Here is a 24674-nt window from a genome sequence, read left to right as displayed (position 1 = left end):
AAATGGGGGAAGGAAATAATTAATGACTGACACTGACTGTTCCCAGGATACATTTCTTCTTTTTTTTTTCCAGTTAGCTGCTGCAAGTTTAGCTGAATTAAGTATTGGTTAACATCTGTCTGTCTCTCTCTGTGCTCATCCCTCTCTCTCCTTTAAAAGTCACCACGCAGCTTGCACCACGGTACATTAAATGCATTACTTACAAGCGCACCTGTGATGAAGGACAAGCGTTTTATGCAGGCTAATGCGGCGCTCAACCAAGCACACACGCAGGCAGGCGGGGAACTTGGCCTACATATCACACTGCTGGATTTAGCAAGATTTAGCACTTAGAGCCGCAGCTATTTCCAAATGCCGAGGCCCATTCAAAAATGCAGGATATCAATATGTATGTACGATGCTGTAAATACGTGTCTGTACGGCTGGTGAGCCGATGATGATCCATCTGTTATATGACTTGCTCTGATTTTCAGATAAATAAAAGTGGGCTTTTAGATCCCGACAGTGAATAACAGACCTTGTGTGCGAGTGGTTCTGCAAAGAGTATCGACACAAGCAAGCCTCCGTCTAATATTTTCTACGAAACTCTCTCCAAGACGGCCGAGAACGCTAACTACTGAGAATACTTAAAAGTGAAACAGACTCCACCAGAAAAGCAACTTGACTTTTTGAAATGTCAGACTGACTAATGCCGGCTGTTTCTTGTTGATGTGAACAGTTGCCAAATCTAGACAAAGGCTGAAGGAAGCTTTGAAACAGTAATCAATACAAGTGTTTGTTCTTCTAAGAAGACCCACACTGCTGATTTCCCATTGCCTTGCCTTCTGTCTTTGTTAAATTCGTAAAAGCCAGCTTGTGAGATGAATGCGCATTTGGCCGTTTGCAGTGAAATCCTTATCATTTACATGTTCATGTTTTAGTAGTTGGTGATGGTCTCACCCAAATGTGCTTGTCCTCTTACCCTTGTGTCCAGTTGCAGGGCATTAGCTGCAGAGAGCCCCTCTTAAAGCAGCATAAATTGTAGTGTGGGTGAGAACAATGCTCCTGTTCTAATGTAAAGTATTATTTCATAGGCAGCAAAAATCTTCTGACACTAACCTTTATGAAGAGCACGCTCAACAAAAGAAGGCTAGTTCAGCGTTTTCCTTTCTCTACTGAACCCACTCTCATTTTGCTGAACTTGTCCTTTCAACGGGAATTTACTTTCTGTCAGCCGTTCAGTGTTTATTCGCTGCCCAAGGTCGTTATTTGTGTTGGAAAATCTGATCAAACAGGGGGGGGGGGGGGAATCATACCTCGTGGTAATGTTTCAAAGGAGACACAAAGGTTTAACAAACCTGTTGATTTTACATCCTACCACGTGTTTCGGCGTTCTTTAGGGAAACAAGGAAGGGAGCGGCCCAACTTACTGTGCTGGCAGTGGACTCCGCTGAAGCCTGGTGGACACTTGCACACGTAGCCGATGAAGGTGTCGCCCCTGTAGGTCTCGCTGATCTCACATGTTCCTCTGTTGTGGCAAGGGTTTGGGTGGCAAGGCCCTGCGTGGAAAAAAGGAAGAAAAAGTGTTCAAATGTTTCATGTCATTATAATAATTGAAAAAACTAAAAACTGTGAAAAAAAGTGGGAAAACAATAATGAGCAAGATCACAACAGGTATTATATTCACTGTGACAGTTTTTCGCCGTGTGCAAGAATAAAATGAACGTTGCCATGTCAACAGTGACAATAACATACTCTGACGACCTTACCTAGCCCGTGATTTAAGAAAAGAAACAAACCAAAAGTGTGTATAGGGTATGCATTTGAACAGTAAAAAAAAAAGTTTGGACGCATAAATTACACTGAGCGACGGTGTGAGATAAGAAAAGCTGTTTGACGGCCAAAAGGAAAGATGACAGGAGAGCGGGGCCGAGTCTGGATGCCGGTGACCGCTGCTGGTCTCTGTGCTCTAGAGGGCGGCCCAAGGCACCGTCTAGCAATCGCTGAATATATCCCCTCCAGGAAGGCAAAACTTCATTCTCGCAGAGCCAGGTTGAGAGCACAGACTAGCTGGAAGGTGCAGTAGAGGACTGTCATGTAAATTCACATCACATGCGCACGCATATCCGGAGAATACGGAGGGAGGTGCATTTCCTCGGTTTAATTTTGGTTTGTTGAAAATTTGGCAAAGACTTAAACACGAGTCAGAAAAAAACACTATAAAAGGAACACAAATCAGGCATTAGTAGGTTATTTGTTACAACGGAAAACCAGCTTTTTTTTTTCTTTGCAGTTAATGAGAAGTGGGCATCGTTGTGCACAACGCCCCTGTTAAAGAGGATTAATTGCTTTTTTTTTTTTCATCCCCAATCTAGAAAGCTAGTTATCAGTTGTGCACTTTATTTATTTTCCACATTCATCTCTGAAATGGTGACCGCTTAAGCGATTGCAAGACTTTTGCTCCTCAGCCTTGCAGGATAATTAATACGTGACCTTCCACCCTTGATGCTCTGATGCTTTGGTTAATGGAAGGCGCAGTACAGTACAGTACAGTAGTGGCCGGTGTTGCAAAATGCGGAGAGCATCACTCTTCGATCAATAACAATCAATACAGGCTTGGCTACAGTCGCATTGTTCCACCCCTCGCGGGGCTCCATTGTGTACAACTCATATTTTCGGAGTGTGTTTACTGTATCTGTGTCACAACGTTCCATATAATCCAGGAAACAATGTTTAAGAGTAGGAAGTATGCTGTGCATGTCCAGCACACCTGCCTTTAATGATAAATATTGCTCTTTAAAACAGTATGGGCTCTCTGGCTTCCCTCGGCAGTGAATAATGTTTTATTGCTTTCTTTGTTGTGCTGTGGCTTTATTGTATTCACAACCTCCAATCACCAGTCGGCTTTGCAGAAGTTCTCACATGCAAACAAATTAAAACCGTTCAGCATTCCTAGCAAGAATCAAAGGGTACTTATGCTGTGCCCTGTCCAAGGGTCGGTACAGCTTAGTGCACAAAAGGCTCTCATGAGCCAAACGCTAATTTGCAAGGGAATTCATATTCCTAGTCACTAAGCGCATGAATTCTTGCTGTGCTCACCCCTCCGCATTTATCACAACCATTGTCGAAACACCAGGAAGCTTTGCCACCAGAGAATTCATGCTTTGGGGATTTAGCGAACATGAAAACAAACAAAAAATATCCAATTCAAAAACAGGATAAAACACTAAACAAAGAAAAAGCCTTAAAAGTTATCCTGGTAATGATAAATAACTCAGTTGGAGTCTTCTGTGTTTTGATGTTTTTTCCAGTTCTTTCTCCTCGTAATGTTATCTCTTTGGGACCAGTGATGAAAACCAAGGCTTTGAATCAAAGTTATTACAGTTACGACACTGTCAGTACAACATATTATTTCACTCGCAGCGCACACACCGTGGTGTCGTATTACTGCCATCTAAAATCAAACTCGGACTAGCCTACAGCGTGGGGCCACATGTAAATGACGAGGCCTTGATGCGGGGTTATTGGATTCATAACTCCAAGACATGCCAATAGCTGTCTCATCTTTTATACACTGACTCGCACAACTGAGGCTGTCGAAACGTTTGGGCTGATGTCAAAACTTTAAAAGCCTTTCAGTAGATATTAGTGAGAGACAAGCTGATGATGAAATGTTAATCTAGGGGTTTGTATCATATGTATAAATATGGACAATGCGTCCCCACTTACTAAAATAAAACTAAAACGAAACTCATTCAAAAAATCGACACTTGAACATGCATCAATATTATATATTGCATATTAACTACCTAAAATGACAGAAACGACCCTTGAAAAACAAATATTTGACGTGTATTTTAGTGTTTTAGTTCGGCTCAAGTCCCACCCACTAACAAGGAGGGGGCGGAGCTATACTGCAGCTAGTCACCAGGGGGAGCTCTACTTGCTTTGGCATCGCTTTCCATCTTTATACAGTCTATGGTTTGTATGGACAGCCCAAAGCATGTAAACTCTGTAGACAGACACACCAGAGGAAGCTGTGCATCTGTGTCCTATTCCAGTATTTTTGCACTCTTTCTGATGACAGGAAAACTGGGCTTTGACGGGTCTCTTATTTCCTTTCAAGTGATAAGCAGCACGAAGAAGTCTCAAGTGGGAATAGCGTGCCCTCTCGAGTCAGTTTGACAAATTAATGGCCATGAGCACAACATTCGACAATGTCAAGTAAACAGGTGTGGACTTGAATTATAAAGCACATCATCTGGCATATCATTTAAATCTGGCCCAAACCCTGGGGAAAAAAAATATCACCACCTAGTTTATTATTGTCCTTTTGTTGGAATCAGTAGGACTCGGGATATAAATTACAACCGAGCTAATCCTATCGAAATCACGTCATTTCAAAGCCAGGACCTGTATCGGTAATAATTGGAACGGTGGCTAATCAGTCGAACAGAGGAACGTATAATAGCTATCGCAGAGGCCGTGCTCTCTCGGGTAGAGGTGGGTGAGGGGGGTGACACGTTTCAGGGCTGTTTTGATGTGACGATCCATAGTCGCTCAACGCCGTACTGACAGCTTCCCTAATGGAGAGCGCATAAAGCAGAAAAACAGCGGCGAGAGGAGAGGAGGTGGAGGGAGATGGAGAAAGAACAGGAAGAGCGAGGAAGATAGAGTGCTCTGAATGACACATACATTTGAGTCGGAGCTTTTTGCACATTATACAACATTATAAATGCAACATTATAAAGCAGCATATCAAGGAGTTTGATGCAAGGAGCCGGACGTCGGCTCGAAACCAAAAATACTAAAAGGGGATGGAAACACTGCATATTTTACACATTAGCACACACAAACAAATTAATCATGATCCACCCAGCATATTAAAAGCTACTCAACTGAGAAGAAAACACCACATACACCAATCAGGCATAACTTTATGACCACCTTCCTAATATTGTGCAGGTCTCCCTTGTCCTTTGTGGTGTCTGGAAACACAATGCTGTTAGTGGGGGCCTTTGGGTCCTTTGGTTTGAGGGGAGGGGACTCCGTGGATCAGGGTTGTTCTAGTAGTGCATCCCAGAGATACTCGATCAGTTTGGGATCTAGTGAATTTGGAGGTCAGGTCAACACCTTGTGCTGTTTTTCATGTTTTTTTAGTTGTTCCTAAACCGTTTTGTGTGTGTCTGGCTGCTGCCATTAAGGAGCGTCATTGCTATGGGGTGGGGTGCCTGCTCTGGTCTAGGTGGGTGCTACATGGTGGGTGGTAGAACATTGTATTGTCACAAGATGGTCAGTGTTATTTACTTCTCCTGTCAGTGTTTTTAATGTTATGCCTGATCGGTGCATAACTGGTATTACTACTGTCACGTCCTCAGTGTGCTGAGGAAGACACAACTCTTTTTTTTTTTTTTTTTTTTTTTTACAAGCTATTAAAAAAAATAGATTTTTACTTCCAAAAACACTGACAGTTACAAACACAGACCCATTTAAAGCTTTCAACCAAGAGCTGCACGATATATTCCATTCCCGAAATTCCATTTTGTGAAATAAATTGTTCCTTTTAAGATTTAAATAAATTAAGTCCCCAATTCACTTCCACAATTGGCTTTCCCATAAAGCATGAATGCGTAAAGCAAAGGCAGCCGTGGTGGAAGCAACAGGGAGGGAAGGGACTGAATACAGCTAAAACAAAAACCCCAGGAAGTGGACAGTGTGTGTCAACAGCAGTGGATGTTTTCTTCACCATGTAAGTTGTGTGATGCGTGACTGCGCGATGCATGTCAGGAGGAAACATTGGCAGCCCTCTCGTGTGAATGTCGGCTGCTGCTCTTCTGTACGAGCCGACGCTTGCCCGGTGATTGATGTGAGCCCGCGTTGCGTCCGGCGCGGGCACCGTGATTTCTTTTCTGGCTCCGAAGAGAGGCCAATCAATCAGCTGTGAAAACCTGACCAATGGTTAAACGCAGGAAAAGCATCCTTTGTTTCTTTGCAGATCAATCACAAACACTTGACATTTCCAGGGCTGTGGCTACATATGCGCTCTTATATCTTAGCTGAAAGCTGTCACCAACGTTAGCTCATTCTAAATGTACAAGGGACCCTTCATTAGGGAGAAGGATAACATCGCGTTGCTCAGTGCTTTCTACTCGTATAGTTCACTACACTAAATTTTACCACTGAAGCTAAAAAGCTGGGGGTTTTAAGACTCCCCTGAATTTATAAGAAAGACGCAGTTAAAAACTAAGCCTCCGTTTTGTGAACAGTATATCACGGCTATTTCGAGGACAATTAAATGCACAGAAAAAAAGACAGACGTCTCTTTACTGCTACTTAATCTTTATAGTCTTCGCATTATTGCGTGGAGTCTTTGAGGAGGACGGACAAGTAATCACCGACCGTCCCTCGTTACAGATCTGCGCTGATCCCAGGGAAGTGGGTCAGGTCAGGTTGCGGTGGGGCCAGCTGTGCATTTGCTATACAGCAGCGCTTTTAATCCGGATACACTTAGTAACCACAAACAAGCGTCTGCGCGCAAGTTTTGATCCGCCTGACAGCGGCACTGAGCAACACCAAACCCGGCTGCGCCCGCAACTTTTTCACCAAGGAGCCTTTTGTAGGCATCAAAAATGACAGAACTGAAATGACTGTCAGTGAAAACGCGGGTGAAAATGAAACTGTCAGTTCTGAATTCCAGCTTCTCCGTCTGACACGGCACTGAGTTAACAGTGACACGGCAGCTCGCCATCTATCTGGTTAAATCTTCATAAAATCAACACAAAAAAACACACACATATTACTTACCCCAAGAGTATGAAATTTTTATCTAAGCTCCCCAGCTCTGAATGTGCACCGAGCCACATCTCGCGGATCTGACATGGCCTAATTGTGTCAGATCTATTTTAACCCTGCCTCTTTTTCTATGATGGCTTCACTGGTTCACGGGCTCATGGTCACTGCACCCATCCTGCACCTCGACTGATGAAAACTGGCACTGTACCACCAACATTACATCAAGGCTCTCAGCGTGAGCCACCGTACGATCGGGCTCTTAGTGGGTCCTTGGCCTCCCGTTCTCCGGTGCCCTTGCCACTCTGCCTTTTCAGCCCGTCAGCATTTGCCGATGTCTGACGAATGCACTTAAGAGGTGAAAGTCACAAGAATCCCGCCGAAACAAAACGGTTTGGAATATGTCAAATGAATATCCAAAAGGCGAGGTCGCGCTGAAGATCATCCTCGTTCTCGGACGACACAAAGAAACGGGGGCCGTCTTGTCAGAGACTAAATGCCACAAAAATGTCAGAGTTGTAGCCTTCCTCCCAAGGCTCTCATCAAAAAAAGGTAGTTTTTTAAGTCTAATGTCTCTGAGCAAATTGCATATGATAACATAACTTTCTGGCACCCTCAAACGATTTGAAAATTAAACCGAGGCTGGCTCCAACTGGCTCACGGGAGGACTACTGTTCTGTGTTCTCCTTGGAGGCTGTTAGTTATCCACTTAACCTTAGGGCTCAGGAATTCTTCTAGCAGCAGCCTCAGTGGAGTTCGCAGTATTTTGACTGCGCATGCCACAACCACGGGGCTTGCGCAGTCACAGTAGTGCTTTGGGCACCTGCTGTGTTACGGCGAATTCAATTTCGGAGAACTTGTTTCTTCAGGTTACATGAAATGAGTGCCCCCAACCCCCCCCCCCCCCCCCCCGCAAATGGCTTTGCTAAGTTCTGGTCAGCCAGATCCTTTACCTCATGGACCCTCCTCAAAGATCTTCAGCCTGCATACCACAGAGGCCACTGTAGTCTTAAAATAGGCGTTGCTTTACAAATACCACGAACAGGATTGGGGACTGAAGTCAGGCCAAACATCTGGTAAAAAACTAACTCTTACAGCAAAGCACATACAAAATGTAATATTCAATAATATGTGATGTGCGACTTGGAACATACGACAATGTGGGGCAGAGGAGGATGTTGGCCAAACTGTCAAACATCAAGAACAACCCACCTCACCCCCCTGTAAGAGACAGTTGGGACTTTAGGTAGCTCCTTCAGCCAGAGACTGCTGCACCCACGGTGCAAGGAGGAGCGCTTCTGGGGGTCCTTCAGCAGTGAGACTGTCTATACCAACTCATCCCCGTATTACAGTACTTCACATCATTATCTCATGTCATTTTGGTGCGATACTTGGTGCGAGTCCTATTTGTCTTTATTCATGATATTCATGAATGTCATTATGTACATTCAGCCTCCTTACCACTTCAACCTTCCATTAACACCAGCTACTTAAACCTGATGCAATATGTGAATATTTTTTTGTACCTTAACATATTTACTTTCATATTTCTCTTGTCCTACCTTATTCTATTTTTTATATTTTGCACTGTTGTAACACCATCATTTCTCCGTGGGGATCTTATCTTATCTCATCTTATCTTATCTTATAACCGAGCACGTGTGGATTTTCTTATCAAGAGCTTACAGAAAGAGCTCATCTACGGTGCTGAACGTGTTTTTAGCATGTGACAGTCTGAGAGGACGACCTTAAACTACATCAAAATTATCTACAAACCACTACGTACAGCGGAAAAGCGAAGCACTTACTCTGCTTGTTATTTTGTTATTATTGCGTCGGCATGCTGTGCAGCTGTAAATGGCCAAGGTCGATAAGGTAAATTATTTCAAAGTTAGCATAATGTGAGCCTTTGTGTCGTTAACTGTAACCAAGGATTTTCTATATATTTTTTTTTTTTTTCCAAATGCAAACAATCTTCCTTAGAAGCACGGAAAGAATTGCAGCTTATGAAGATAAAATGCGGCCAGTCAGTTCCCCCATTTTAATATTCCACTGGGGCAAAATGAAACCCAGTACGCTTTCAGGTCTAGCACATTCAGCAGGTTTTTCACTCTCAACCCCAAACTTTCAGTTTTAATGGTAACTACAGACCTTGCCTTCACAGAGCGCACCACAGTAGAATAAAATATACATACATGCCCAATGGGGCCAAGAGGCCAAACATGGTAAGAAACCCCCACCCCCCTTACGTTTTTTTTTTTTTGTTTTTTTTTTTTGTGAGTGCAGACAATGCGTGCGAATACGTAGATTAAATAGATATGGAGGTTGGGAAAAAAGCAGCTGATTTGCTAAAATCTTCAAAGAGCTGTCAGGAGTAATTTGCCCTTCCACATCACCCTGTCCTATTTTCTCTCACGGTCCAGTTACAGGTCAGCGCTCGCAAGTCACACCTAATTCAGGTCATTTTTTTTAAATCCAGTAATTAAGTCTTGTGCCTTGTTCTCTTGATTTTGATGTGAACTGTGTAATACAACAAAGACCTAAGCAACAAGATATTTTGTTGCCCGTTTGTTTAAATAGCAGCCAGGTCATACTGTTGCTAAAAATAAGAGCATCCATAAGACATTTAAATTACAAATACCCTTTTCCAAGCAATTTCCCTTGTGGATCAATAAGTCTTATCTACGTCTAAAACATTTACAATATATAAGGAGACATGTTTGATATGCACATGTTGCCTTGTGATTTTCAGCTAGTCGACCTATTTTGTGACATTTATTCCTCCAGACAATTCAATTAAATTGAGCTTTCTTTGAGCATCGGTAAAAACGTTGAAGTGGTAACGTTTTCAGTTGTTATTAATAGAGTGAAATTTAACTTTTCAATCAGCTTCAGCTAAACTGAATAAAAAGTTTGTATTTTGCAAATGTAAATACAGATGATTCATGTGTTGTTGTTTTCTATTCTGTTGTCGATGGGATTAGAGCGTGAGATTACACAAATCCTCGCATTACACCAACAAACTACTTTGATTCCTGGGGTATTAGGTCTTATCTAAATAAATCATTCTTGTTTTAACCTACTTGATCTCAAACAAACCGGCGGGGATTAATATTAATGAAAGAAACATAGACAATTAGATGCCGAGGATGCACTCAGAGCTGGGAAGTTTGTATTCAGTTGCAGTACCTCCCCGGGATGTGAAGTGACATTTTAATTACGCCACTGATGAAGATAAATCAGGTTCTTGTTTACTGTTGTCCTCTGTGGTCTTGCTTTTGTAATAAAACTCCCATTACATTAGCTCTTTTAATAATCAGAGGGTCCCAAATACACTCTCTCAGGAAGATAATTAAAAAAAAAAGGTGCATCTTTATGATAATTCACAGATTTGTACTTCAGTGCCCATTAAATGCAAATAGTAAGAGCAGCATAAAGCACAGTTGGTGCACCCCTTGCAAAGTGGATACACTGCGCTTTCAGATTGATGCTAATGGCATGTATTTATGTAAGTAATGCATTTAATAATATTCAGACATTTCTATAGAGTAATGGTGCTCTTAAGTTAATGGATTACAAAGTCATCGCTCACACACGCTAGGAATGATTTTCAAAACCAGCCCTTTCAGAAGATTTCACTTGGGATGAAGAACAGTCAACAAAAAGCAATCATTGGTCCAAATTGCGCTGCGAGCTTCTGGAAACAATCTCCAAACTCCATACAAAACAAGATAGTTTTCCAAGTCACGCAAATTAGAGTTAGATTAAATATGGCTGCCTTATGAACTGAACTACCAAATGATATAATCTTGAGTGCCGCTGGCATGATCAATGCAGGAATTAGACGCTGTGGTAATGAAGGGAAGAGGAGCCTCGGCCAAGATTTAGAAGCTGGACGCGCTCTCTCCCCGTCTCACACATGCGCGCACACACACACACACACACAAATGAAGGAGAGTCGTGTTACCAAGCATAAAAATTTCCCACCTGCTGAAGTTGGTTCCTCACCATCTGCTGCTGTAGAGACACAAAGAATGAAAAAGAGGGAGGGAGGGGAAGAGAGAAGAATTATATTAATTTCATCAAAACTATGTCACAGAATTCACTGCTGCAGATTCAACTTTATTAGAAACTGCACCGCGCCCCGCCATATGTGCAGCGAGCACCTGACGTGTAACTCATTCGAGCGCACAGTATTTAAAGCCAGACACACCTGCTACCTGTAGGGTGCAAAATCCTGCCAACAGAAATACTCCGTGACACGTACTGTAACCTGGAGCAGCTTCAGAGCCCATCCCCCGCCCCCCGTTCATAGACTGTATCCCGGTCCGTTGACTTTGACTAATATGTGCTCATCATTCTGGACCAGTGTAGGATTAGCCCCTGCGGCATACATACATGCTTGCCGCATCTCCTGGCTCCCAAGCCCCCAGCCTGGCTCCGTGGCTGAGATTTGGCCTGTCTGCCATCATTACCGCAACCCTCCATCTCCATCATTACTCGTGAAATCGCTCCAAAAGCTGCGTTTGAAAGCTGGACACAGCTACGGACGCAGTTGACCAAGGGCATTAGATGAAAAGGATGGTAAATAAGATTGCTGGAAATGTTAGGGATGATCAGAAACTTGTTAGCATGGATATACAGACGGACGGACAAACAGGGGCTGAATGCGTTGGGTTTGGTTGCTTTACAGGTCGCATTAAATATGCATGTCAGTTATGTCTCAATAGCTAATGATACTGCTCACCAATGCTTGTTTAATTAACGTATGATTCAATGTCATGTACATGTTTTCCATCCACAGCACTGAATACTAATTAGGTGAGAGCATATGGAAAAGGTTAAGGCCACATAAATCATGAGGCAGACACGAAATGCCTGCATTACATATGTCTGCAAAAGCATCCAAAGCCATCGCAGAAAATGTATTTCACGTCCAATCACAACTCAGAGAAAACATAAGTAGATATTTGTCCCCTTTTGAAACCAAACATCAGTGGGCTTGTGTTCATTGTAGTGTTTTTGCACGGGAAAATCAAATGGCTTCTCAAAGTGCTCCCAGGAGATTTCCAGGACATTTTACATTGCCTATATAATTTAATGTAGTGTTATTGTGGTGCTTTATTTCTGGAAGGAGGGCTTTGAGAACTTTGGACATGCCCGGAACAGATGATTTCTACCCAGACGGCTGCATCTGCAAACTGAAATGATTCACTTAGACACAATTGTGATAAAGAGACAGAATTAAAGGGCGAACCGCAGCATTTAACACTGCTTTAAATGTGAGCGAGAGCTTCAGCTGAGGTCGCACGGAGCCAAAGCCGACCACTTTCTCAACCCCTCATCTGTCTGGCAGCAGAAGCTCCCCTTTGTGTTTTCCCATGCACATGGGCCAATGTAATCCCCAAACCAAGCACATTCCACGCTTCACTTAGTGTGGTTTTCTTCCTGCCATTTCCTCTCCTCTCTTACCAGAAGGGTCAAGGCGCACACTTGCAAGCCCTCAGACTCATACTGCAAACACAGACGCAGAATTACACGCTTACAAAGGAAAAAAGGAAGAAAGAAAGAAAACCATGCGCCTCTGCAGACAACTATTCATAACCACACATAAATACACATGCTGAGAAGACAGATACATAAAAGAAAGTTTTTTTTGTTGTTTATCCGAGTGTGGAAGTGGTGAATCATAGGAGTGCATAAAATACTGAGCTTACAATTCACTGGACTGGTGAAATTTATGCCTTCAGATGCTGTTTCCTAAAGATGAATCACCCCAGTGCGAGCTGCATCCCGTGGTTTGTTTCCCATGCAAGCCAACACCTGCACTTATTTACAATTGACTTATGAGACGAATACATTTTCCACACTTAAAAATTAATTTACGAGTACGGCTCAACTAAAACAGTGAAGCAGAAAATGCATCACCAGAGCTGGGATGAACTGGGTTAATTTCACAAATGCCATCAGCGTGTGATGCAGAGCGGGTAAGTCAGAGACCACCCTCATTAAAACAACAGCACCAGCTTCTCACTCATAAATTGGATGACATCTATAGGTCCAGAAAAACGATCTTCTGCAGCGGTAAGATTATATATTGTCTTCCTTAAATACCCTGAGCAGAGATAATGTGGCATTGTTACTGCAGAACCTCCTATGGCTGAAGAGAGCACTGGGTTAACAAGATTAGAGAGTATGGTTCATGACCCACACAATACTGACAGTCCACACTGGCGTCGTAATGATTGTGTTTTCTTAACTTTCACCAAGTCGTGCCTATACTGAGACAGCCACCATAAAACAAGCAAGTATATAATTTGGAACAGTTATTTGTGTTGTTTTGAAAGACATTGACAAATTAGCTATATTATCTTCAAATTGTTGTTGCAGTAAAAAATGGCTATATTTTTGTACTCTGCATGTACTGTATGGAGCTATTCAGACGTCCAACCATGCAAGAACTGACAGGGGCCTTCTGAGGGTGTCCTGTGGTGTCTGGCGACAGAATGTTGTTAGTGGGGCCTTTGTGATGGGTTGAGGGGAGGGGCCTCTGTGGATCAGGCTTGTTCCAGTGCATTGTCACAAGGTGGTCAATGTCATTCACTTCTCCTCTCAGTTGTTTTAATGTTGCGGCTGATCGGTGTATGTACATGTCTTAAGCTCATCTTGTCTTTTTTATTTTGGAAATGACTCCTCACATGAAGTTGCTGTGAATGCAACATTAGCATGAAAAAGGAGATGCTACGCTTTGAAGAGAAAGTTTAACGTGTTAGAATACTCCAAAGACGCACAAGGTTAGAATGGACTGCATTGTAGAGATTCTATTTGTGTCTTAGTTTCATTTATCTGTAAAACTCTTAATTGGTTGTCTAATTGAGTGAACACTGGTTTAATGAGGCTGGGTTTGAGCTACGGTAGCATGATGCTAGCCTACTCTATATTGTTTGTGTTTTATTACCATTTCCCATGTTGATGTTGACTGTGAAGAGCTACTTGTCAGTCACACCTGGCAATTAAAGTTCATTCATTCACTTATTCATACATTCACTCATCTTCTGTAACCACTTGTCTTGTGAAGAGTCGCGGGGGGAGGGGACTAAAGTTATTGCTTCAAATGTTTTGGAGGAAATACCTCTTATATTCTAAAGCGTACTCACACAACGGTAGGAAAGCAGAAATTATGCTGGTGCGTATACATTTTGTTTTGGTCATATCCAGCCAACAAGACTGACAAAATGTTGTTTGAGCACTGGCCCGTGTCTTCTCGTAAAATCCTGCGGGTCCAACAGATCTTTTTGAGTTTCCCCATAAAAAGGGGCCCTCAAAGGCGCACCAGTGTATTCCCTTCAGCAGCGGGCGCCTTGAAAGAGATCTATAAAGAATCTTGAAAGTGATTCACTGTGCAAGTGTCACTGATCTTCCTCAAAATAACTATATAAATAATAATTTATTGTCTATAATCAGAAAGGGGTTGGGAACCAAAAACTACTCTGCTACCCGTCAAACTTCAAATGTTACAAATGGGAACTTTACAAGCGTGTACTCGCAGAGTAATCAACACCAGGTGCCTCGAGTGTAAGACAATGTAATACTTGTGGTTATACTGCATCTGATGTTATTAAGACAGACAGATATATGGTAGACAGACAGACAAGGACATATTGCTCCATTTTGTACAATAAACACTTGATGCATTGCTACATCTCGAGACTGCACTAATATATTTGTAAAACATGCAAGGTTCGGGAGATGACTTATTTCAGTGGCCCCTCCTCCTTCCCAGGAGAAGGTCCTCTCTGTAGCATGATAAGCCTCCATGCTGGGACATATTGGTTTAATCTGACTGACAGCATGGAAGCAGTAATAACCATCCATAATCTAAATAGGAACAGGCCAGCCTGTCCGGCACAGCTGATACGGCCTCAAGGTGTTCAGCTGAGATAGAGGAGCGAGTGCACAGGACAAGCAGGTATAAAAAATATACGTAAAACAAAAACAAAACACACAAAAAAGACAATAAGGTGTTCACGTGACTTTAACATGACAGAAATGTGTTCCTTTTATTCGTCTGTAGAAGCAGAGCTGATGAATGCAAACATAAAGATCTTGTTTTCCAGCCACGATATAAATTAAAATGGCCAAATACAGATCAATAATACATTTAATTTTAGATATGTTGACCAACAGCATTATCAATACAGCGTTTTAAGACCAGAGACAAGACTTTTGGTCTCCAACGATTTGGAGATTCACGGAGCTGAAGTGCGATATATTTGTGACAGCGGGAAAGGGGCTCACTTGAAATGAATGAAAGTGTAAAATGCATTCGAACCACATCAGATAAGCCACGTGATCGCACTTTCACAAGCTGACAGACACCTAGAAATGGAATCCGAGGGGGTGAAAAGGAGTGAGAGGGAAGAGAGCGAAAACCTATCTCCGCGAGGCGCCGTGTTATGTGCGTGGCTCGTGGGCAAGTCGATATCTTATTTTTTGAGCAAAGGAAAATCCTCAGCTTTGTTAAAAATGTATTTGTCAGAAACGGGCGTGCTAGTACGTAATGTACATGTAATGATTTTGAAGACAGCGAACGCATGAAACTAAAACTTTTCTCTCAGCATCAGTTGTCGAAAGGTGGAGTTCAGCAGTTTCATAATGTACTAGTTGCTGGCCTAAAATGCCAATATGACTCGAAAGGCTGAGCGATGCCATAGACGGCGTGAAAGCTGAGAAGTCGCATCTTTTATTAAACAGAACAATATGCATGTTATTTTAGAAATAGCTGCCCAGTACGGTTTAATGCGAAGAGGCGAATGCATTTGGAATGAGTGCAACTGGACTGGATGAAGCATTTAATGTACTTTTCCAGCGCTGTTTCCTTAGCATTAGTATTAACCCTGTGACCCCATAAGGCTTTCATAATAAAGATAACATTATTGCTCTGATGTACCTCCATTTGTCCAGGTGATGGGTCAACACAATGATTGCAGTATCTGTTATTATGATTGCAGTGCATTACGCGGATGTAGGAGTCGGTTACACGATGCTGCATTTGAGGGCAATGACCTGATTGATGATTTGAATCCCGGAAAAAAGGTTGTGGAAGAACTTCATTTCAGCGCTATTACAAGAACATCTAGGACGTGTTACTGTATAATTGGCCGAGCCGCACATTTATATAACGACTGTTTTTTAACAGTTTTAAGGTAAGTTCAACTCAAGGAAGATATGAAAGAGGCAAAAAGTTGCACTCGAACACAGTGCAAAGACTGAAACCAACCAACGCTTACATAAGAGGAAATTATACTCCAATCCAGCAGGTGGCAGTAGTCTGTGTTCTTGACAAAACATATGTTCAGACAGAGGGCAGCCCTGATGCCTCACAGCAAGAAGGTTCCGGGTTTGAATCCGACTGAGGCCTTTCTGTGTGGAGTTTGCACGTTCTCCCTGCGTCTGCATGGGTTCTCTCCGGGTACTCCGGCTTCCTCCCACCATGAGATGTGTTCATTAGGTTCTTTGGTGATTCTAAATTGGCGGTAGTTGTGAGTGTGAGTGGCTGTCTGTCTCTCTGTGTTAGCCCTGCGATAGACTGGCGACCTGCCCAGGGTGTACCCTGCTTCTCGCCTGATGACAGCTAGGTTAGGCTCCAGCCCCCCGACAATCCTCCAGAGGACGAGTGGTTACAGAACAATGAATGAATGAATGAAGAATGAACGTTCAGATAGGAAGGTTTTTGTGTGTGTCCTCTCGACATGACACAGCAAAACAAGGGCCATAGACGCTCACCCGTGGCCTGACATTGGCTGATGGATTGGCCCTAAGTGGTAGGTTTCACTAGCTTGTAAGTAATTATATGCACTGGCTTCGGCAAACTGTTTTATTTTTATTATGGTTTTTAGTCGACTGAAAACACTTAATACAATAACTGGACATGAGTAAAACTGAGTTCCACCTGCTATCACAGTTCTGCAAAGCTTATTAGTCTTACCTTCACAGCCAGTCAGCCCATGGCAAAGTCAAAAACAATCTGTATAATGGATCGTATTCCCATTTAGCAGCGGAGCATCAAGAGTGACAGTCGGCTGTCACTGCTAATGCTGGCAGCCCAGACACCGCTCGTTGGGCCTGACAAATCCTGTTTGTGTCTGCCGAGCGTCTGTAGTTATGAATCTCAAGCAGTAAAACTTTACTTGGGAGTTTTTCATGTTCCTTCCCAGCATTTGGCAGAGAGCGAGGAGACATGAGCTGTTTTAATCAGGATACAGTAGTTTGAATGAGGGGGGTTGGGGGGGGATAAGGTCCATAAAATTATCACACACACTAGTTTAATTTGTCACAGATCTGCATTTAATTAGTGCATGACTCAAGTCGCAGTTTAAAATGTTCCATGTGTTTTAAGCCATAAATGAGCAGTATTAATTATCATAATCAGCTCGCAAGGCAGCTGCAGCATAAGAATGTCAGAAATTGTAACACTAGGTAAGAGCAAGCATTTCATTTAAGTGACATAATTCAGCCCCGCTCCGTTTTAATGTCACTCATGTTTGTTGCTTGGTTAGGAATTTTGGAAAAGTACTCTGGGCTGGCGAGAGTGTAACAGCACTTTGTTTGTTTTAAAGACGGCTACAGAACTCAGTGGAGCTGGCGGTAAACCCTGTCAGAATTCATATTTAAATTTACACTGCATATTATTTTAATTCTTTTCTGACAGTGGCTATAGGAAAGCAACGTTTGAAGTGCTTTGTTGCAAATGAGGATTTAGTTTGCTGCACTGAGGCACATATGGCAGCCTGTGTACATGTGCTACATTAGCACTACAGATATCACCTTTCCTTGTACCCCCCTACCCACACACACACACACACACACATTCTCCTTCCACCAGCAGATGCTCACTGTGCATCCATCTCCCACATAGCATCAACCTCAAAAGTGTTTCTTCCATCACAGCAGTGCTTATTAACATTAAATCATCTCGCAGTGGAGTGGGTGGCTAACTGTGAAATGACTCACAGTCACAATACCAACAATAATTAGGGAGGCATTGTTGAGGCACTTCCTTATCATTAGTTGTCTTCCAAGTAATGACAAGGAGGTGCAGTAGCATACCCTTGTATAACAGCTGGAGTGGTAAACACCATCTCTGTAAGAAAATAACCCATCCATCCTCATTTTACTTTTTGGCAGCGGAGCAGGAGTGCAGGGGATAGTCCTCTATTAGCGAGTAGCTCTGCGACACAGCTAAGCCCCCCCACCAGTATTAGAGCGAGGTTTTTTTCCCCCTTACGATTTATGTGGCTTCAAGGGATGCTTTTCATGTCATTTCAACCTCTCATAAGAAATTAGTAAGACATGAAAGTGAAGTATTAGGGTGACAAATATGAACAAAAAAAAATGATTTTATTGCAGCGTTTCTGACAGATACAACTCGGGTATGGTTTGCCATATAACATATTCCTGGCTTTACAGTGGCATTTTTTAATATAGTGGCAAAGGCACTGAAAGATGAAGATGTGTCACAAAGCAGATATGGATGCTCTATGTGTTTCAAAACTCTAATATTAGTTTATTAAATTTTAAAACTGGCCTTAGGAGCGTCACCTTAAAAATGTGGACTGTATATTGAAGGAAATGATAAATAATGCCGATAAACAAACAATTAAACAACTAAATGTAGTTTACTCCCTACTTACTGATAGATATATACACACTGATCAGGCATAACATTATGACCACCTTCCTAATATTGTGTAGGTCTCCCTTGTGCCTCCGAAACAGCTGTGACTCATCAGAGAATGGACATGGGCCTTCTGAGGGTGTCCTGTGGTGTCTGGCAACAGGACGTTGTTAGTGGGGGCCTTTGGGTCCTGTGGGTTGAGGGGAGGGGCCTCTGTGGATCATCCCACAGATACTTGATCAGTTTGGGATCTAGTGAATTTGGAGGCCAGGTCAACACCTTGTGTTGTTTTTCATGTTTTTTTAGTTGTTCCTAAACTGTTTTTGTGTGTGTGTCTGTGTCAGGCTGCATCCTGCTGGGGACGGCTGCTGCCATCAAGGAGTGCCATTGCTATGGGGTGGGGGTGCCTGGTCTGGTCTAGGTGGGTGGTAAATATCTAAGTAACATCCACACGAATGCCCGGTCCAACAGTTTCCCAGCAGAACATTGTATTGTCACAAGATGCTCAATGGTATTCACTTCTCCAGACAGTGGTCATAATGTTGTGGCTGATTGGTGTATATAGTATATGAAAAAATAACATTTCTTTGTCACTTACAGTTTTCGTGCTCTTTCTTCACGTACAATAGTTTAGCAATATTCAAAATCTTGGTATGTCTTTATTGTGTTTCTGCATTCATTTAACATTTAGTTCTGGGCTAAAGCAAAGCAGTATTTATTAATTTTTACAAGTGTGCCTGACTGAAATAAAAAAAAACAGCACAAAACTGTTTAAAATCCATAATGTTACACAGCGTAGTGTGTACCGCATGTGATTGCTTGTGGAGGGGATGTTCAGTCAAATAGAGCATCAAATTGCTTTTCCAAGCATAATATAAAGAAAATCCCATTGGATCTGTCTGTCTGCAGAGAAGTGTTTCTGTAATGTGGTCAATACAGTGTGCGGACATATCCAAGGTCTGATTCATACTGTGTTTTCGACATGGAATCGATAGGTCTGCTCTTAAGTGTCAGTGTGCAAAACCAAGTGTCAGCAAATAATGTATGTTATCAATACTGCTATATGGTCAGCATTGATCGCCCACACCTCACAAGAATTCAAAAGTAGAGCACATAGACAATTTTTCTGACACTACATATAAAATGCAAACTTGGATGCCGGCAACTGAAGTCGTTCACAAATTCTGAGATTTTATCAGAGTAAGAGACAGAAAACTGAAAAAAACACAGGCCATGCCATCCAGTGTGATATCAAAACGATTAGTTTACACATTAATCATTGCAAAAAATTATTCTTCACTGAACAACAGTTGTTGCTCAGTTTAATGAGATGCCTTGGCAAAGAGGCGGATGTGCATGGCAGTGCAGAAAGTGGTCCTTTTCAGCAGGGAGATGTTTCTCAAGCATGTCCACCCTGTCTCCTCGGCATCACTTTTACACACAACAGCAAACACAGCATGTTGCGAAGGAAACAACTGTGTCCGCAACATGTCTTCTATTTGCTTAATGAGGAGATGTTGCTAATGAACGCCTTTTCCTGTCACAAATATGCTGATAACAAATATCAGTATTAACATTTTTTAACTTCCTTTCAAAAAACACCTTTTCTTGAAGTATAAAGTTCCCGGATAATGTTCAGATACTTGCTGGACTTTGTTAATTTTTGGGATTAATGATTGTGGTTTTGTTCAGTACAGAAAACAGCTACAGCTACTTGATGTGACGTGTTTAAACCACTTTTTGTTGTTGTTGTTAACCAAAGTGCGTTCGTCGGCTGAACCCAGTGACAGACTGGTGTCAGTACCCTGGAAAGCCGCTACCCCAACCTAAGCACATCTTTGCAAGTCTGACACAGGAGAGAAAAAAAAAAAAGATGCCTTTGAACATAATCCTGACTCGCGATGCCACCCTCACCTTGTGAGGCAACTGGATTCTCCCAAGGCTCAAGGACCCATCTTGTCAGGCTTAAAGCTTTGTGCTTGTGGCTGAACCACAGTGGTTCAGACTAATTAGTGTCCTGTGAGGAACTACTACACGACATAAAACAATTACACTGTATATAATAATGTCCAAGTAGAGCTAAGATGGAAGACGCTAAACAGCAAGTTGCGACAGTGACTCCACTTCTGCCCGAAATGCGTTGCCAGAGAGTAATTTTGCGCTGCAGATGGGTTAATTGCATTAACATTTTTAATCAGATTAATCATGATGATGGATTAATCCCGGTTAATTTTGACAGCCCAAATAATAATATATGAAAGTAATTTATGTTGTTTCTGACTATTTTCTGATGTGTTGCAGAAATTTCCTCCTAACCAACTTGTCTTACGTCATCCTGGCCATGGTATATCCAAAAAACGATCTGTAACAAGGGCAACTGGACTTGTAGAGTTTCTTGAAGATGTTTCTTTAGAAGCCAGTTGGAAAAGTGGCACGTGTTGCAGCTGTCTACACATCTAGTTCCCCTTCTTTCCGCTTAGTTTTTGGACACGTCCGCACAATTATTAGGATTCATGCAGTGGTCAGGGTTCAAATTACAGTTCAACCCTTGAGAGTTTAGGAATGCAAAAGCGTTGCAACAGCTCACTGTACTGAATGTACTGTTTTCATATATCTTAAAAGAAAACATTAATGTAGCTTTTAACAAAAACAGTGTCATAAAAAGCAGTTTTAATACATAAAACACCCTAATCCTTTCAGAATAAGGACGTAGTCCGATAAAAACACAGCTTCTCTGGTTTAAACACATGAGGTAGAAAATATGGAGCAGAGAGAAAATGAATTAAAAACAGTGGACACATACGGAGAAGGCTGGGCGGGTCCGGGGCACGTGTTTATTCATTCGATGCGTGTATTCTAATGAATAATGCAAGTATAGATCATAACCGAAACCGTGCCAAGAAAAAGAAATCCAAAGAAGGAGTGAGGTGAAGAAAACTAGACAGACCCTGGCTGGCAGCGCGATGTAAGGCCTCCATAGGAGACCGCTGGAAAGGAACCGGGCACACCAAAATGAAAAGGATGCCCTCACCCTCATGTATGCGAGACAAAACCTGCCAAAGTGTGTACAGCCAATAAACAAAAGCAAACAAGCTCCCTGAGTGCGAGAGCGCACAGACCCCATTATGCAGCACAAGCTGTTTCCAGGAATTTTATGGTAATTTTCCGCCCCTTTTGTACCACAAACCACTGTTTACTTCAATTATCTGAGATGGAGCCCTAAAGGTTAACTCCTGTTTTCTTTCCTTTTTTTTATTTTTTAATAGTTCCAGAGAGTTTGAAATGACATAGCGAGGATTTGTAAAACTGGAGTTATCTGTCACCTGTAAGGTCACATGATATACAAAACTGTTAAGTCAAACATGCCTCAGATTTATTGTGCGCAGCACACAGAGCTGCTCTTATGGGCTTTGTATGCGCTCGAAGCAAACACCTTCCAGAGCTGGCATCTGCTTATAAGAATTCAGTTCGCACTTCAATGCATGACACTGGCACTGATGCACAATACCATAGAGCTTAAGCAAAAATACGTTTTCATTCTGTTTCTTTCATCAAACTGTGCTGGGTCACAAAGCTTTTAATTATACCTTGTTTTGTAAGAAAAAAAAAATGTCTGTTAACTTAAAGGGTTTTCAAGGCCATCGATTTCAGAAAAGAAAGAGGTGCAGAAAGGTCATCATGACTGCACGTACTGCATCCAGTGCAGCTTTATATTCAACTGAATGGCCTCTGAAGAAAAAAAATAAACGATTCATTCAGAGATTCAGTTCATACACAACCTGCAGAAAGGAGAAAAGCCACGGGAAACCACATCACTGTAAGTCAGCACAACTGACATGAATGCTATCAGAACAAATGGTGCTGTTCATGGAAAAACAGGAAAGCTTGTTCTTCAAGAAATGAGCTTAGCAATATGATCATAGTCCAGTTAATATTCAATCACTTTACGTACGCATACATTAATACTGCTGTTGCTGGAATTTGAGCTTTAACGTTTTAAGCCGTAAGAGAGCAGCTGAAAAAATAAGGCATCAGTCCGCACCGAATGATCTCATATTCCACTGTGTATCCTGTTGTTCACCAAATGACAAAGAATCCAAACTTGAAAGAGTAAACTGGGTCTTTGTTCCCTTGCCAAGTGAGCATCTGAAGTGTAATTTGTTCACATCAAAGAAGAGAAGAGAAAACCCCGACTCATTCCACTGTATTCCACATTGTTAGTGTAGAAAGGAAGGAGGGCTGAAACTCTCACTCCTCCTAATTGGGTGTAATAGCTAGAGGGAATAAACTTGCTTTGGCCTCGGGGAGGGGAGAGCAAGAGGAGAGGGGAGATGTTTAGAGGGCTGAAAATGCTAAATATCCACGGAAGACTAAAAAGACAGACAGCGTGGTCGTAGTAAGCCAAGAACCATGCGCAGCCTTGTGTGCAGAAACGCCCCTATGAAGACAAAGGCACAAAGAAGTGAACGCAACGGAATGTGGACTGGAATTAAAAGGAGCCAGAGAGAGAGAGAGAGAGAGGGAGAGGGAGAGAGAGAGAGAGAGATCGGAAAAGCAGCACATCAAACAGATGCAATAGGATTTGATAACAGAGAGCCTGCTGGCCACTAAGTCTGTGAAAGCTTTTGGGAGGTTTTAGTCCAGAGAGAATAGATCTGGGTCTTCGTTGCAGGGACATTTGAAGATGAGAGAAACCTTGGGTGCTCCTGTGAAGTCACTCAATTGCTGAGGGTAGTCCTTTAAACCCCCGCCCCCACAGAGTTAACCAGATCACTACAGTGAGGAAATATGGGGCGATATTAATATTTCGAAAAATCAAGCTTGTGATTTCCCATTTTCAAATAGGTCAAGGATCAGTCACACCAGCAATGATGACAAGAACATTTCTGACTTGGGTTGTTCGATCTATCTACTTTGCTCATACTTCACTTTTAAGTAAACGTAAATTTCTATTTGAATCACTGCAAACCAGAGTCCACAATGTAAGGAGTTAAGATATTAGCTGTGCAGCAGCAAACCACCAGGGACCGAACAATAGCTGGTTAGCTTAACATGAAGTGTGGTTGATGTTGCTAGCTTCATATTTGTTTTGCAAACATGGCAATGGCACTGATCTTCACCTGTAACTCTTGGCAAGAACAAAGTCAAGCACATGTCTATTGGCGCAGAGCCTTCATGGACGACCTCAGAGTGACAACAACAGCGGTACCAGGAGCAAGATGGATCCTCAAGGGGTTGGAGAGGCTCAGGCTGGGACAACATCAAATCCCATCAGTCACTGAGCACACTGGTATACCGGCACAATGGCATTAAAGGCCATGACACACCCAGCTGACAGTTAGCCAGTGTCAGGCCACCATTGACAGCCTGCGAACCACCTGCGATCCTCCTGCGATCCTCCTGCGAACCGCCTGCGAACCGCCTGCAACCTTATTTTTGGCACATTGTTGGCATTAATGTGATCCCTGTTGGCATCTTTTTATCTGATTTTGCATGTTGACTCATCAGCGGAACGAGTCTGTCAGATGATCACTCTAAAGCCTTAGTCAACCTTTGTTGCTGGTAGGCCTTGAGATTGCCACGTTCTGGTAACACTAGGCGTTAACACGGACTGATGTGACCAGTATGCAATGCCATTTGTTCCTTTCCATCTTGAAACAAAGTGTTTATACCCCATTACCCATCTCACCACCATACAATATGATTTAAGCTCTGGCCAGCCCTCATTGAAACCTACAGCATCCAAGCCCCATAATCAGTGAGATGTGGTTGAGCTCTGGTCACTGTGAGGTTTGGGGCCTCACCAAATGCAATCATCACCTCAAAGGTCTGTACACACAAAGTTCTCTCTTTGGAGTCATTGTCATAAACACAACCTCTGCCACCACAAAGGCCTCCAACCATGAAGCTCAAAGGGCTGGGGTTTTTTCTTCCCAGCCAGAGGTATCCTACACTATTCGGCCTGGGTAAGCTCTAACCACTTTCTTTTAGAAATGCTTTTAATCGTGCAAGGCCACCTCCACTGCTCCTCTGACTTCATAGTGGGAGTAAACCAAATTTAGTTTTCAAGCAGTCTGTGCTGAGATATATACCCACAGGAGTCCTAAATTCCAGATAAGACTATCGAGGGTGGGGTGCACGGTGTGGTCACGACCTAAACTGTGCTTAGAGAAAGATGGAACAGAGTGGCTTGAAGGTAGGGGTTAAAAATTGCCTTGCTAGCTGCTTT

The 24674-nt window shown here is 42.5% G+C and overlaps 1 protein-coding gene across 2 annotated transcripts in view; it reads right to left on the bottom strand.

Moving 5' to 3' along the window:
- The window catches only part of edil3a (EGF-like repeats and discoidin I-like domains 3a), a 108096-nt gene that overhangs the window by 69297 nt on the left and 14125 nt on the right, over positions 1-24674 (bottom strand). Inside the window, exons 2-3 of one of the 2 annotated variants that reach the window (XM_084551026.1) lie at positions 10756-10785; positions 1410-1538 (exon numbers count right to left, since the gene is read on the bottom strand). In XM_084551026.1, coding sequence (XP_084407152.1) covers positions 1410-1538; positions 10756-10785 — 159 coding nt within the window. The remainder of the gene's footprint in view (positions 1-1409; positions 1539-10755; positions 10786-24674) is intronic. The other variant, XM_084551027.1, reaches the window with a different exon arrangement.

Source organism: Chelon labrosus, assembly GCF_963514085.1.
Source record: "Chelon labrosus genome assembly, chromosome: 9".
NCBI lineage: Eukaryota > Metazoa > Chordata > Actinopteri > Mugiliformes > Mugilidae > Chelon > Chelon labrosus.
The sequence above is the reverse complement of the archived record's forward strand: the minus strand, read 5'-3'. Positions and strand labels throughout refer to the sequence as shown.